The 17759-nt window shown below is 32.4% G+C and overlaps 1 protein-coding gene across 1 annotated transcript in view; it reads left to right on the forward strand.

The window, feature by feature from the left end:
* The window catches only part of LOC105536188 (centlein), a gene marked incomplete at its 3' end in the record, with an annotated part of 236950 nt that overhangs the window by 85693 nt on the left and 133498 nt on the right, over nucleotides 1-17759 (forward strand). The window contains exons 7-8 of the mRNA XM_011975470.1: nucleotides 15599-15775; nucleotides 17595-17720. Coding sequence (XP_011830860.1) covers nucleotides 15599-15775; nucleotides 17595-17720 — 303 coding nt within the window. The remainder of the gene's footprint in view (nucleotides 1-15598; nucleotides 15776-17594; nucleotides 17721-17759) is intronic.

Below are 17759 nucleotides of genomic sequence, written 5' to 3' on the forward strand. Positions count from 1 at the left end.
TGGGATACAAAACTGAACAAGACCATTTATGTTTCTATGAATCTTATGGATAGGAATGCAGGTAGAAAATAGTTACAAAATGTGTTTGTAATTAAAGTATGAACCAAATAGGAAACTGTGGAGAGAAGCTTTTCAAGGAGCATGTTTACGGAGAGGAAGAGATTACCAAAGCTTTCACAGAGAAAACAATGTATATCAGTTTGTTAAGGGCTTTCTAGTTTCTTGTCAGAAGCGCACTACCATAGGCCCAGAGGTGAGAAAGTTGGTGGTGTATCCTAGAGAGTGAGGATAGTCTGGGTAAATACTTCTTGTAGTCTACATCTAAGCATCCTAGGGTGGGAGTAGTTACTATTCTAATTCAGTACGTCTGGGCTGGGGCCTGAAATTCTGCATTTCTGTCATGTTCCAGGTCAGGATGTTGGAGCTGATCTAGTGATCATACTTTAATGATTAATAGGAGACTAAGTGGAAAGTGAAATATACAGTTGAGAGGAAATGGTAGGAAGGTTTTATTTCATTTTTTTCTATCTCTAAATTTTTAAATACTTCTAGTGGGACTTTTTTGTGCAGGATTTTGGGGGTGTTATTTACAGAGTAATGGATAAGAACATAGATTCTGGAGTCTGAATGCATGGATTTGGATCATAGACTTGATCACTTAATTGTGTGACCTTGGGCAAGTTACTTCTCTAAGTCAACTCAGTTTCAACATTTATAAAATGGGTATTATAATAGTACTTACCTCATTAAAGTTTCATTAAGATTACACATGACAGTGAATGGTGGGCATTTAGAGTAATAAATGTTAGTTCTTAATTTATTATACAGGGAAGACACTTGTTAGTAAATTTGAGATTTTTTTCTTATATTGGTGGGGATTTATCTTTCCTTTTTCCTATCTCAACTTGTAATCCAAATTATTGGTGAACTGACAGTCTTTGCCATAGAAAAGGGCAAAGCTAATTGGTTCATGGGGGATTGAAACCTGTGACCCTTGATTTCTAAGCACCCTGCTTTTAACTAGCTGAATTCTGAATGACTGCCTATTCTTATCTCAAAGCGATTGTTTATCTTTTTCATGCAGAAATAATGCTTTTTGCCTTGGAGGAATATCTTGCAGTAGAGGACAAGAGAGAAAGCCAACCATTAAATTTACTATATTTATCTGTGAATGAGATACATGCCATGTGGCTAATGGCAAGACCACAAGATCTGAGTTGCAAATTTTAACTAGTCTTGTTGATTTTTATTTCTTTTCATAGTTACTCTATTCCTTGCTTTCCTCAGTTGAAGAGAATTTTCTTTAGCCGTTTTCCCTTATGTTCTTACTTTTTTTATAATTTTTTTTACAAAATATTTGCAACCTGTAGAAGAATAAATGTAATGTCTGTATACTCACCAACAACTGTCACAAATTATATCTATGTACTGGATTATATCTATGTACTATATTATATCTATATCTTGATTATATCTATGTGCTCTTTCCTGATCCCATCCTTCTTTTTTTTTCCGTGAAGATAACTACCATGTTGGGTTTTTTGTTTATGAATTCCTGCCTCTTAAAACTATGTTTTCTTAAATAATATATTGTTTAGTATTGCTTTTATTTAAACCTTAAAAATCATCTACACATATCAACTCTGCGATATGTATACGTGCAAGTTTTGATTTCCACGTATAAGTCCTTAATCTATGTGGGATTTATTTATGTGTTTGTTACAAAGAAGGGAATTCAATTTAAATTTTTAAAAATCTGGATATCTGTTTTTCTCAGCATATCTGTTGTGTTGATAGTCACTTTTTTTCAGTGATGTACAGTGCCACCTCTGACATTTATTATTGCGTGCATATATGGACAGGGGAATTTTGTAGGGGAATTTATTATTGTTGAGTGTTCCTGTAATTCTTTCCCCCTTCTGCAATAGTCTATTGTGTGAATAAACTACAGTTTATTTATGGAATAGCCTGGTTGTGTTCCCACACCAACTCATACCTGAAGTCTAATCTGTAATGTGAAGGTGTTTGGAAGTGGGATATTGGGAGGCTCTGCTCTCATGAATGGGATTAGCACCTTTATAAAATAAGAGGCCTGAGAGAGACCCTTCACCCCTTACACCATGTGAGGATATGGCAAGCCAATTCTGTCTGTGAACCAAAAGGTAGTCCTCCCTGGACCCCAGGTCTACCAGTGCTTTGGTCTTGGACTTTCTAGTCTCTGGAACTGTGAGGAATACACTTCTGTTGTTTAAAAGATACCCAGTTTATGGTATTTTGTTATAGGAGCCCAAATAGACTGAACAATTAATCTACTCTTTGTCAGTGAACTTTTTTGTGTTTTTTGTTTTTTCAGCTGTAAGAATTTTTACATACTGCTGCTGTGTTCTTTGTAGTACGTGTCTTCTGACACACTTGTGCAAGACTTTCTGTAGGACTTACTGCTAAGGATGAAAATTGTCTGACAGATATGCAAATGTTCAGGTTTATAAGAAAATGCCAAATCATTTGCCAAATTATAGACTTCTTAGCTTTATTTTTAAAGAGGTAAAATATCTCATTCTAGTTTCATTTTGTATTTGTTTGATTTCTAATGAGTTTGGGTTTCTTATGTTTATATGTGAAATATTTATGTCTCATGTCCGTTTTTCTGTTGGGATGTTTTTCTTTTTGTGGAAGGTGTTTATTTTGGATACTAATCTTTGGTTGATTATGTTATTTAACATAATGTCACCTTCTGGAAAACATTGACCTCATATCTCTGGCTTAAAACGATTTTTTTTTATTTAGATGGCAGTCCAGTATGGGTATTACTTGGGCTCCCAACTCCAAGCAGTGATTTACAGACCCATGCTCCTTTTATCTGTTGGATCTACTGTCTTTAAACATGGCTCCCAAAGTTATGGGTCATCTCTACTCCAGCCAGCCAGAAGAGAGAAAGAGCATACAAAATCACATTTAGGAAGTTTTATGAATCTGGCTTAGAAATGGTACATATCACTTTTGCCAGCATATCATTGGTCAGAACTCAATTATCTGTCCACTTGTTACATAATTGCAAAGAAGATGGGGAAATATGTACTCATTTCCCAAAAGAGGAAACGAGTTTAGACATTAGCCAACAGTCTCAACTGTCAGTTAAAAGTGTCACAAATATCTTCTTATTTGTGGCTTTTCCTTTTCACTTGTTCTATGGTATCTTGAAAAATGAAGTTATTAATTTTAATATAATTAAAAATTTCAATATTCTGTCTTACAGTTGGTGTGTATTGTATCTTATTTAAGAAGTCCCACCTCATTCTAACATCATAAAGATATTTTTCTGTATTTTCATCCAAAGTGTTATTGTTTTGACTTCCACATGTAAGTCCTTAATCTATGTGGGATTTATTTATGTGTTTGCTATAAAGAAGGGAATCAATTAAATTTTTTAAAAATCTGGATATCTGTTTTTCTCAGCATATCTGTTGTGTTAATAATCACTTTTTTCACTGATGTACAGTGCCACCTGTGAAATTTATTATAGTATGTATATATGGGTCCATATTTATATGGGTTAATTTCTGGGCTCGCTGTTTATTTGCACTGGGTAATTTTTAAATCTTTGAAACAGAAACACTGTGTTTATTATTATAGCTTCATAATGAGTCCTGATAACTGATAGGATAAATCTTATCACCTTATTCTTTTTCCAATATTTTGGACATTGTTGATTATTTCAATATAATGTTGTAACCAGATATCAACTTTCTTCAAAAACCCTTTGGGGATTAATTTAAACAGAACTGACATCATTACCATTTTAAATGTTTCTATAGGTGAAAATAATCTGTCTCCATTAATTTATGTCTTTAATGTATTTAAATAAACCTTTGCAGTTTTATCCATAGGGTCTTCCATATTTTTAATTAGATTTATTTCTGAGCAACTTGTGTTTTGTTGGTATTTTAGCTATCTGCATTTTTTTACATTTTCTGTTTTTTATGTGTGGAAATGCAATTGATTTTTAAATATTTATCTTATATCTAGGCACCCTGTTAATCTTCTATTAATTCTGTATTTTTGGATTCATCTGGGTGTTTTTGGGTAGACAGTCATATCGTCTATAAACATTGGCAGTTTTGTTTCTTCCTTAAAAATTCTAGTATATTCTACCAAGCATTTTACATTTTACCAGACGAAAGTTAAGGAGAAGTGGTTAGAGTGAGTGTCCTTGTCTTGTTCCTAATTTTAAAGGGAATTCTAATATTTCATCATTGGGAATTAAGTTAACCATAGTTTCTCATAGATACCTTTTTATCACGTTAATGAGCTCAATAGACTAATATCGTGAATGGGTCATACATTTTAAAAAATGTTTTATCTTTTCATACCTGGACTTTTCCATCCTTTTGCAATTCCATTTAATTCATTTCACTGTTATTTTGTTTGCTTGTTTTTAATCTCTGTCTCCATTAAGCAATAAGATTGGTCTTTTGTTTGGCTTTCTTGTACTGTCTTTATCTAGTTTTGGTAATAAAAATAGCCTTACACAATGAGTTATTGAGCCAAAGAAAAAATTAGAAAATTGGACTATAAAGCTGATAAAATTCCTTAGAATGTAGTGCAGAGACACAGCATGATGGAAACTATGAAAGAAGTAAGTAGCCATGGAAGAGAGAAAGAAAAGTTCAAACCATATCTAATTGTAAAAGGTGAAATAGAGAATAGAGGAGCGGCAGTAGACATTGTACTGTATATTTGTTTTTTTTTTTTTCCAAATCTATGTTCAGTTTGACTTTAAGTCTACAAGCTTCTTGTTTATTTCTTGACTTTCTTTTCTTTTTTAATATCACTCATAACTAGCATGAGAGTATGATAATTTTATAAGAATTAACCTGGAAATCAGGGATCTTTTGGTATCTCACATAAATAGGGAGAAAAGACAAAATGGGCCTAGTTCTAGTGAATTCAAGGCAGATAGTCATGCCAGGGTATTTGGAAATAAAGAGTGCTATACATAGGGTTACTTCTTGATGTCTCTAGATTGAGGTCAAGACATCTAGGGAAAGTAGGTCTTAGCCTCAGTACCTCTCCTTCAGCCCCATATGATGCTGGGTAATCTAAGGAGAGGCAACATCTTAGACCCAGAGTGTGCTTTCACTCTTAAACCCTGCATGTGGCTTTGTGTGTGTGTGAAAAGGGTATACGAAGTAAATGGAGAATATAAATTCTATGTAATTGGAATCATATGGTTTATAAATTTGTATCCTGCTTGTGCAATTACCATTTCATTGCAATATAAGTTAACATTTGAAACATTTTTTTGACTGCCTCATATTCTAACATAGGAATGTACCATTTTTCTACCTAAACATTTCGCTACTCTCAGACATTTTACATATTTCAATTTTTTTTTCCTATTTATTTTATTCCAATGCCTCTTTTTGTTTGTTTTTTTGAGATGGAGTTTCACTCTTGTAGCCCAGGCTGCAGTGCAATGACGTGATCTTGATGCATTGCAACCTCTGCCTCTTGTGTTCAAGCAATTCTCCTGCCTCAGCCTCCCAAGTAGCTGGGATTACAGGCACGTGCCTCCATGGCTGGCTAGTTTTTGTACTGTTAGTAGACACGGGGTTTCACCACGTTGGCCAGGCTGGTCTCAAACTCCTAATCTCAGGTGATCCACCCGCCTCAGCCTCCCAAAGTGCTGGGATTACAGGTGCAAGCCACCGCATCTGGCCTCATTTATATATATTTATTCTCATCCCTGATGGTTTCCTCAGGATGAATTATTAAAAGTAGAATTACTTTGTCAAAGATTATGAACCTAAGACTTTTGAATATATATTCCCTGCCAAACTGCATTCCAGCAAGATTATACCAAGTTATCTTCTCACAGTGTATGAAATTGCCCACATTTTATATTCTTGCAAGTATTTATTATAATTTAAAAACAGCCTTTTGGTTTTCAAAGCAAATATATTCCTTTATTTCTTATCTCTTTGGAAACTAGTGAGGCTTTTCACTTTCACTTTTCATGCAGTTTTCTTTTGTAAATGTTCTGTCAGCTTGTCTTTTTATCTTGTTTGCTTACAGATACACGTGACCCTTTAAATATATGTTAGGGAATGAGCGCTATATAATGTTCATCAGAGTGTATTATTTGCTCACCTTGTTAATACTTTCTAATTATTATAGATTCAGTTCCAAAATAATTGAGACCATTTTTGAAGACTTTTTCTTAAGTTTGAGCTCCATGTACCTCTTTCTGCATTAGCAGATATTAAACTTAATTGTTTTCACTGTGTATCTCCATCTCTGGACTCTGAGCTCCTTGAGGGCAAGGAGAGTTGATGTGTTACCCTTTTCTCCCCACTGCTTTCTCCTGTGATTGACAGTCTTAAGTTCAATAAATGCTTTTTGAATGAACACATGAACATTCTTTGATATAACAATTGTAGGAAGTAGGAAGTAAGAACAGTAAAGAATTAACATTTGGAAGGGGATATCTAATTGTGATGCGGAGAAAAAATGTCAGTAGTAGTTAGCTTTGTTTTCTTGCCAGAGCATCTGATATTGATAGTGACTATTTGGCACTAACTATAGTATTTTGGTTTTTCAGGTGGTAGGGAGAAGATCAGATTGTAGTACCTTTACTTGGGCTCAGAATGCTGTTAACCTTTGCCATACTTTAGTTGGAAAATATTATGCCACAGTTAATAATTGGTTTGCTTTTGTTTGGTTTTTATGATTTTTACTTTATTATTGTTTCTATTACATTTTTTTCTCATTTTCAGCATGGAAGAATATCAGTCTTATACTTTCTCTAGGTATCTTACTGTACAGGATCAAAATAAGTTTCAATATATTAGGTCAAGGTGCCACAAAGAGAGTACTTTTATATTATGCTTATCATCTTATTTTCATACTTAACTAGTTTCGAGTTTATATGTGTAAACTTAATTTGAAAAGTTGACTTGATTTATTCTACAGCATTATTTTAAATGAAAACTGCCTTATAATTTGTTGCTTGATTTAATTATGTTCAGTAATTTATATTTTTAATTGAGTTGTATGTGTAGATATGGCCACACAAATATATGGGAAATGATTTTTGAATAGTTTAATGTTTAATCAATTTTCAGGAGAGAACAACTTAACAGTGTAGTATAATGTTATGATATGATTTTTAGCCTTAATAAGTGAAAGACATTTTTATTTAAAAGAAAAATTTGAAGTCTTTATCTTTTGTAAGTCTTAACTATAAACTTTTTTTCTAAAGGCCTTTGTGTATTATATTCACAAAATTTGAACTTATCATTCAACTCCACTACCCTGCATGAAAAATAAACCATTTCTGCTATGAAAAAAGGCTGCCAATAGATATTCTGATATTTCAAGCTTACTTTAAGTTCCAAGCAGAATGAAACAGCCCAAGATATTAAAATCTAGAAATTTAGCATATCTAATGGAAACTGCAACTCAACTTTAACTACTCTATAGTGGCACTTCTCTTGCCGCTATAATAAAACTTAAGAATGTTTAGTGATTTTTTTTCGTACTATTATTCAAAATTACATTACCCTTACTGAAATCTGAATGACTTTTAGTGGATTAATTAAACTGTAGCTGGTTTGCCATCTGGGTGCAGCTTGTTTAGCTGCCTTTCCACAGAAAAATTTCTCATGGAGTAAAGAGTATTTTTTGTTAGAATACAGCTGCTAGGCTTTACTTTCTAAAAAAACAAATAGTTTATGCTTTCATACATGAGATTTGTGATGAAAATTAATTTGTAAAATATAAAACCTATGATTGCCTTTTAAAATACTACACAAGCTTTTTTATATTCTTTATGAATTTGTAAAAAAATATATTTTATGTCTTGATAACTTGTAATATTAAATAGAATCCTAGGTTTAGGCTAAATATGAAAAAATGGGTAAGAGGGAATTAACTAAATCTGATTTTTATGGCTCAAGTGGTTTCATTAAATTAGAGTGCTCTGTGTTGTTCATTAATGAACTTGTGCCATATGCTTTAACTGTTCTGGTCAATAGCTGATAAAGAAAGGCTTGTGGATTTGCTTTTTTTTTCATATAAAGCTGGATAAAAATATCCATGTGATGGGCTTTTGTCAAAGGAGTTACTTTGAATTCAGTAACTACTACTGAGGCAATATGGCTCGCAATTTGCAACCCAAAGGTAGTCATACATTATTGGAATACAGCCTACTGCGCTTCACATTACACAGATGTGAAGGCCTGATTATAGCTGCTTCATAATTAACAGTGATCCGATTTGTTTTGTGGCATAAATGGTGCATGTGTAGAACATTAGCCATGGCACTCTCATTCAAATTCAACTCAAGGGCTCAGCGGCAGGCGGGTCACGAGCTTCAGGGAGTAGAAGCACAAGCTCCTCCATATGTTCTTGCTGCATCTTACTATGGCTATGAGTGCAAGATAAGTTCCCTAAAGAACCTAATCGTGTTCTGTAATTACAGCGCGGCTTTCTGCTGGCTAGAAATGAGGGAGAAGCTAAAACACTCCCTCATCAGATAATTTGTAAATTACTTTACATGGCGGATGCCTAACTCAGTTGGTTTTCAACTGCTGAAATTATAAATAATTGTAACAGATGTGGCAATATGGCTGGCCTCCAATAAATGAGGCCCTTGATAATTTGGCCAACCCTTTGACAGGCCAATTTAATAAAATGTGAACAAAATCTTCTTGCTAATAATTTATCATCCTTTTTCCCAGTAGAATAAATTTAATTACCCTAACAGTTAACAAGGTCACACCCAGATGCCAAACTCGGCTACAGTTTTGATAATGCAATCAGGAATTGAGAGGTGATGACAGCGTTGTTGTTTTTTTCATTACCTGGCTTCACATAAACACAGGTGGCGTAGCTTTCTTGTCAGTTTTTAATAATTACAGGCTATTATGGAATGCATAGTTAGCAGATTGAAAACCACACTTTAGTGAATTTGTTTGAGTATGATTGAGGTTTTAATGTATAGAGATGATAATGTGTAACAAGCATAGTCCCTTGCTTATACCATTAATGCACAAATTTTGGTTGTTTTACTGGTGACATAAGTGTTAAGTGTTTATAAAACTTAGAGTATGTATTGTAATAAGTAATGGATTATACCCCAAAGTCACGTATTTAGAGATACACCATAAAAAAGTTTAATTCCATGAATTTTAGAAATTCATTTTAGGAAACCACTAACAGAAACATTTTAAATATCCAGATTTGCAAATTCTGGCAGAATGTGAGGCTTATAACATATTTTGGAAAAATCTAAATGTGTTTTATTTTGCTATTTAAGATAAAAAGAAATCTATAGGAAAATCAGTCTTTTCATTCTAGCTTTTAGGTATAGCCAGGATTAGTTTACTCTTAGGATTGAAATCTATAGGTAATTTGTATATTGTGGAGTTAACATTCTAAACACTCTTCTGTGACATGTAAATATTACTAATTTTTGTCAGTACAATGATATTTACATGTCATAGAATACATACTTAGCTTGTGGTTGCTCAATTTTGTACCAAAGATGCTACTGTCATTTACTGGATGTATGTATAAACCAATAATTGTCATCTACTGGATATAATTGATTTGTAACCCACTCAGTGTTAAGTTTTATGTAGTATGTGGAAGAAGTTAAAGTTTTGGAATTAATTTTTTTCCATTTAATTTTGCTGTTCAACAAATAAACTTATATGATACAGTTTGACTGTATCATATAAGTATTTAGATACTAAAGGAAAGCTAAATTTGACTGACTATTGTTTATTACTGAATTTTGCTATAATGTGATAGTGTTATAAGCGGAGATGGTGATAGTTTATTTTTTACTCAAATGTAGTCAATAATTTAATTTTATTTTGTGAATTACAAATGCTACCTGAAGATACTTGGGTTAAAAGTGAGTAGATGGAAGAAATGCAAATATTTATATTTTTAAAAAGAGTACTAGATGAATTTGTTGATATTAGACATTTTATTACTCAATATAGTGGTCTTTCTAAAAATGAAGTGTAAGTTTAAACTAGTACACTTAGTTTTATTTGTGAATTTTTATTACAACACTATTTTGATTTACAATTATGCTAAATTGATATTCTTTTTCTTTTTCTTTTTTTACAAGAAAATATGACTATTATTAAAGTCATTTATTTTCAGGATATAGATGATTCAGCTAACAATGTTTACTTTATTAATTGGTAATAAATTAACAGAAATGCAGACATATTTCTGCATTTCTGAAATCAATTTTAAAAATAAAGTTAATCTCTGAATACAGAGATTCAGGCATTTCATGAGAAGAAAAGTGTGTGTGCATACGTATATGTGTGTGTGTGTGCGTGTGTGTATGTATACACAGACACTTACGTACTCTGTTGTATTCCAGGAGGATTTGAATTAGTTTTCAGAGAACAGTCATTCAAGTAGTCAGTTTTTCTGATATATACGTATATGTTAGATATTTTATATACACACGTAACAGATTTTATTACAGACACACACACACTTGACCTACACTTGATTTTCAGTGAGATATTGTTTTAAGAAAAAGTATTTCTTTTGCTGAGGTACCATGTGCTTTTTAAAATGTTTTTGTTTTGCTATAGGCTTTGTTACGTGTTGACAGGTTTGGAATTCATAAATTTCTTAAAACAAGCGAGATGATATATGTAAAATGCTTAGCCAGAGGTAGAAACTAAATACTTTTTTGCTAAATGCTAGTTATTATCACCATTGCAGTGTAGTAGGAAAAAATATATTTAATTATAATTTGCCAAAAAATTTAACTTACAATTTTTCTAATTATTATAGCTGTGAAACAATTTTCTATGTATTAGCCAATATTCAGTCAACCCCCATTGTAATAATAATGCCTTACAATATTTCTTGGATTGAATGCAACATGACTATATATTTAAGTTGTATAATTTAAAAAATAGTAATTTGTATAACACCTAAAGGCCCTTCCCCCGTGCCTTCTCTTCTATTTAATATATATCTTCTGCAGAACTTTTCAATTAAAATTAGCTCTGTGAATCGTTGTGAAAAATAAAGTTATGTATTAACAATGACAATTTAAAAAGATTATTTCCACCTGGGAGCCTTTAGCCATGTAGTCAGTCCACTAATCATTTTTCAGCAGATTAATCATGGTATAGCACCATACCATTGTATTCCAAGACTGTAAACTAAAAGGGAGCAAAATATTTTCAATATTAGAGAAAAAATTTATTTATAAAATGTGAATAATTGTTAGGAAGGAAAGATAACTTTTCAAAGATTCTGGGATTTTAAGGGTAGTAGAATGAACTTCCACAGAGAGGGGATTGAGTAACTTGATTTTGCTATGCATGTAAAGCAGCTCTTAAAAAGGTTAAAGATATGTAAGGATATATGGAGATCTGTGAGGATATACATGTATACTCATATTTTATTATAATACATATAATAGTTATATATGTATATGTTTGAGATTATTAAGTTTTTAAAACGCAAGTTAAAAAGTACAGTATGGCTAGGGACAAAAGAGTAGCTTTACAAGTGGAGTAATCTGACAAAACTCTACTTCAGCCAGGTGATCAAACTGAATATCAACAGTCATAAATCATGTTGATAGCATATACCCTTGATATGATGTGATGAAAATGGCACTTTACCTCTATGATCTTCCTTCTCAAAACTCATAACCCCAGTCTAATCATGAGAAAAACATCAGACAAATCCCAAAGGAGGGGCATCCTACAGAAAACTGTCAAGGTCATGAAAGACAAGAAAAGTCTGAGAAAGCAGCCAAAAGGAGCTCTAGGAGATATAGCAACTAAATGTAATGTGTCCTAGATGGGATCCTGAAACAGAAAAAGGACATTAGGAAAAAACCAAGGAAATGTGAATAGACTATGTCCTTCAGTTACTAATAATGTATGAATATTTGTTCAGTAATTGTAACAAATATACCATACTAATTTAATATGTTAATACTAGGGGAAACTGTGTGGGTGGGGGGTAGGAGGTCAGGGAGAACTGCAAAATATCTGCTCAGTTTTTCTGTACATAAAAAAACTGTTGTAAAAAATAAAGTCTATTAATTTTTAAAAAGTATGTTAAATGACAAAAATATAGTAGTTAACTTTTTTTTTTCTTCTTTTTTTTTGAGATGGAGTCTCACTCTGTTACCCAGGCTGGAGTGCAGTGGCGCGATCTCGGCTCACTGCAAGCTCCGCCTCCCGGGTTCACACCATTCTCCTGCCTAAGCCTCCCTAGTAACTGGGACTACAGGCGCCCACCACAGTGAGACGGGTTTTCACCGTGTTAGCCAGGATTGTCTCGATCTCCTGACCTCGTGATCCGCTCGTCTCAGCCTCCCAGAGTGTTGGGATTACAGGCGTGAGCCACCGTGCCCAACTGTTTCCTTTTTTTTTTTTTTTTTTTTTTAAAGTCTGGGAGCTATATTACAAACTTACTGGTAGGAACTTTGAGGGATGAGATTGTGAAGAGACTTTTATTTATATTTCCCCTACCTATACTGAAATTTTTGCATTGAACTTTCAGTCATTTTATTTGCAAAAAAATAAATATTTCTATTTTGAAAAGCATTTAGGCCGGGTGCAGTTGCTCATGCCTGTAATCCCAGCACTTTGGGAGGGCAAGGCAGGTGGATCACCTGAGGTCAGGAGTTCGAGACCAGCCTGACCAACATGGTGAAACCCCTTCTCTGCATGGTGAAACCCCTTCTCTGCATGGTGGCAGATGCCTGTAATCCCAGCTACTCAGGAGGCTGAGGCAGGAGAATTGCTTGAATTCAGGAGGCAGAGGCTGCAGTGAGCCAAGATTGCACCATTGCACTCCAGCCTGGGCAACATGAGTAAACTCCGTCTCAAAGAAAAAAAAAAAAAAAGCATTTAGTTACTTGTCCATTGTAAAATCTTTAAGGAAATTCAGGTAAGTACAAAGAAAATAATTCACGTTACAGTCCCTCTACTTAGAAATCACACTGTAACATTTCAGGGTTGTTTTTTCACCTTATGCGTGTTTGGTGAACTCTATCTCTATATAGTATAATATACCCTTTTGTACCTTACTTTTCTCAATTTATCATAGATATCTTTCCATATTAGCTTTCAGGGTAATTAGAAGTAAATTAAAGGTTTGGTACATTTTTATGGGATTTGATACGTCTTTCAAAATTTCTCTGGAAAATTGACAGCAGATTATACTTCCACTACCACGTTCTCAAAGTAACCCATAAACTGGGTCCAACCAGCATTTGAAAATATGCACAATCTCCTTAGAAATCCTAATTCTTTGCTTTTCTTGAAAAATCAGTATATCTAGCAACAGTGGGGCACATTCTTCCCTGAAAACAATTAGCTGGAGTTGAGCAGCAACTGCCCTAAATTCCCTCCTTACTACTCAGCAGTGAGGCTGAGTGTTGACACTTCATTTTGCTCATATTTAATACTTAAAAAAAATTGTTTTATTAGGAGAAATGTAAAACACTTCTTGTAAACATGTCTCTAACAAAAGTGATAAAAGGCAAGAGAGAGAAAACCACACTTAAAGAAAACGGGAACATGAATAAGTTACTTTGTGGAGGGAAAGGACATATTTACATGGTTAATATGTATGCAAAATGCCTCTGTTGCATAAATGTTAAAGCTTTTATTTTAAAACACACCAGACACATATTTATTTATCTCCATTATCTTCCTGGCTTCTATTCACTACTTTAATAGTATTTTAATTTTGAAGTTCTCTGATTGTTTATTGAGGAATTTTGAAGGAATGCTGCCTAAATATCCTTTATTGTTATCAAAAATATTAATATCATTACTATAATATCAGTAGAAATATTATTAGAAATGAATCCATTATTATTATAGTGACAGTATCCACTGTTGGAAGATTGTTAATGTCTTCTTGAATATTTGAGTTATTCATCGTAGCTTCTTGACTGAATATTAATATTTTAATATTCCTAGCTAGAGCATTATAATCCACTGATAACTTAGGAAGTTCATTTATTGAAGAACACAGGTTTGTTTATTGGATATACCAATAAACTAAAATTATGTTTTTCTTGTTTTATTCTAAGTTTTTGTTTGACCTTAAACAAATTATTAAAATTTATTTTGTATATGATAGGGTGTTAATATATCATTTATAATTTTATTAAAGGAAACCTAGACAAGAGCAGGTAGTCTTTGAAAGTGTTTAGCTTGGCAGCCCAATCAAAGAAAATATTTCTAAACATCAGAAGTTTGATTATAAAACAGGAGAAAAAATAAAAAATAAAAGTTGTACAATGATTAAAATGAGGATAAAAGAATAGGGCAAAATCATTTAGACTTACTGGAAGAGAAATGCTTAAAATAGTTTAATTTGATGTTCAAAGCAAGATAACGAAGTAAGTAATATATTGTAAGTATGGTAACAGTACAATGTAAATAATATTTTGAGGAAGAGAGTCATATGGTAGAATAAAGGTTGGAAACAAATGAGGTGATTTAAATATGAGAAAAGTGTAATAGTATAAATCAAATATGGCCCCTGTCATAAAAATTGCAGGTTAGAATTAGGAAAATTTTGCCTATCCTCTCAAAAAAGAAAAAGACAGGCACAATTGGAAAAGGATAATGTTTTCCATTATTGGTTCAAAACAGTTAACCGTATATATTTTTCTCATAGTACTTAGGAATATCATTTAGGAAGGATGGGGCCCTTCATCAGTTCAAGTTCTAATATTTTCAGGGTTACTAGATCCTTATCACTAATGTTAGAATAATAAGATTTGACATTTGTTTTGCCTGTAAGTCAACAAAAACTGTTTTCATGTGATTCTGTGTTTCTGTTTCTGTAAATGTAGTCGTTAATTTGAAATAGCATATTTGCATGGATTTTAATGGCCTCAAATACATTCAGTGGAGATGGTAGTCGAATTTTGCAGAATTCTGGTTTTTATGAACAGGTTTCCTACAAGATTAGTTTTCCTGTGACGTCTGTTGTTAAAATGTGGAGCTTACCATTAGCAGTTTATCTGAAACATGAATAAATTTCAAAGGAGAATGATGTAAACTATGTTGACTTAAAACTGTCAGGGTTTTTTGAGGAGCTGTTATTAAATTAGGAGACAGTAAAAGCTAATTGTGCTTATAATGCTGTTGGTTTCCTTTTCCCAGGTTTATATTCTGTGGTATTGTATGATTCTTGATGACCTGATGGTGGATTGAATATTTTGTGAGGGAATACATATATGTATAATCAGAAATTTGAAATGACTCATTTATAGATGAGTGGTGTGTGTCATGCAGCCATGTTTTAAATTTTTTCTCTTGAAATCTATATGACAGCATTATTTATGAAAATACTTGTATATAGACTCTTGGTTATTTTACTGAAAAATTCTATTCTACAGAATGAAAAAGTTCAACTCATGCTAGTTTATTATTAAAATGAAATTTCCTTCTCTGAGTATTTATAATTTCTATAATATAGTGTTACATATAACTATTTGCTATATTTATAAATAATGTAAGATACAAACATACGTATATATTTACAAGTATACTTTTTAAAATAGGTACCTTATCACCCATCCTTATCAAGCTTAGAAACATTAATGGTTTCACAGAAGTCTGAAATTGAGTATTTACAGGAGAAACTAAAGATAGCAAATGAAAAACTGTCAGAAAACATATCTCCCAGCAAGGTTTTCTCAGAAAAGAGCATCATGACAAGTGCTGAAGGAAAACATAAGGTAGGGACGTTTTGTCATTTTGTGAACTTGCCAGGATGAGGCTGGAAAGGCAGGAGATGAAGTTAAAAAACAAATGGCAGCATTTAGTTCTCTGCCTGTATTTCAGGAAGCTTTTAAAAAATATCATGTACCAACCTATTGATAAAATAACTTTTAGGAATAAGGAGTTTTCCGTTTTTAAAGACTGAATTATATTCCCAAATTAGTTAATTAAACATATTAATAGTACTATATCAATTTTGTCAGTAAATTAACATTCTTATATTAAAACTTTGGTAAGTATTCCTCGTCTCTCTATGGTAAGTATTCCTCATCTCTCTATTAATCTATCTGATTAAAAATTTATTTTTAAATGGTATTTACTCACTTTTCCAATTTGAATTAAAATAAAAATATATCTAATATGTCTTTCAATCAGATTTAATGTTTAAAATACTGTCTGTGTGGAAAATAAAATAGTAAATGAATTTTAACACTAACTTCTGCACTTGTTATATATTTTTATAGATTTAAAGGGATAGCAGTAAGAGAAAAATAAGCAAATTTTACATAGCATGTTTCTCATTTATTAATGTCTCAATTTTTTAAAATATTTATTACATATTTGTGTTATGCTGTAAAAGATTCTACAGATTGTTGACTAATATAAAAATTCTAAAATATCATGTAATATATATGTTATTTCTAGATAAATTGAAATAACATTTTCCTCAAAGTAAGAGTTTTAGCATATTTTTCACGCACTTGTTACTTCAGCAATAGAGGAATAATATTTTTTATGATAGGAAGCCATGTTGTTAAGATATTATTGTTTTTGTTTCTTTCCATTTTTTCTTATGAGTGGGACAAACTATCTTAATAAAGGAAGTATTTAAAATTTGAACCATGTTTCTGTGGTACTGTTATTCATGCTCTCTAAAATTATTAGTAATTTTCAGAAAATGAGATTTATTAGAACAACTGCATTATACATTTCTTGCCATTTTGAAGTAGTTTCACAAGCACTGAGCTTTATTTAAATGAAAGAAAACATTCATAACATTGAAATACAGCATTACCGGGCCTAATTTGGTTGGTTGTTCGACTGCTGAAATTTAAAAATGTACTACTTTGACTTTTGTCTGCTTTTAATAAAAGTCAAGAAAAAGAGAGGGGTATTTCGACCAAAATTTTCTTTCTTTTTGTAAGGCCATGCAGTAAGGATGAACACTGTGTTGCCCAGCTTAATAGTTGCTTTCACATATTCTTTCTCCAGATTGGTATATGAAGCTGTACATAATATAAACATATTCTTGTCTCTAGTTAGCCACATTATAGTTAATGACCATATGGTCATTATGGTATAAGATCTACTGTCTGTTGTATTTATATTCCTCAAGCATATTGTTCCTTCAACTTCACAGTGTGTTAAACTATTTCAAAGGGAAAAAAATCCTTTCCCTCTTGTTTCTGGTTGTCCTATCAAGTGTAACCTTGGACCCTTATAGAGCAATTAGACCAGCCTCTATCCCCTCCTTTGTAATGAGGTTTCTTGCATTTCTGAGTCTATAACCCTTTAGTCTTCCCTAATGGGACATCATTATTCTGAAAGAAACAATGTAAATGTAAATGAATATTCTCATTAACGAGTCACAGAGAAACCTTTAGCGGTAGCACTGTGGTAATTCCGCTTGTTATTTCTCTGGTATTCCATGCAGGATTTTTTTTTTTTTTTTATAATTCATTATTAGTATTCAAAATTACTTGTTCTTTAATTTTGCATGTCTTTCATAATCCAGTGTTCCAACTAGTTCAACCATGTCCTTGTTTTATTCTCGAGGAACCACCTGTGAAACGTTCAAGGTCTTTGTCCCCAAAGAGCTCTTTCACAGACTCAGAAGAGCTACGGAAGCTAAGAAATGCTGAAAGAAAGATTGAAAACCTAGAGAAGGCACTACAACTAAAGGTGAACATTAAATCATTTCTTTAGTAGTAACCTTAAAGA

This window comes from Mandrillus leucophaeus, unplaced genomic scaffold (genome assembly GCF_000951045.1).
Source record: "Mandrillus leucophaeus isolate KB7577 unplaced genomic scaffold, Mleu.le_1.0 Scaffold1560, whole genome shotgun sequence".
Classification (NCBI taxonomy): domain Eukaryota; kingdom Metazoa; phylum Chordata; class Mammalia; order Primates; family Cercopithecidae; genus Mandrillus; species Mandrillus leucophaeus.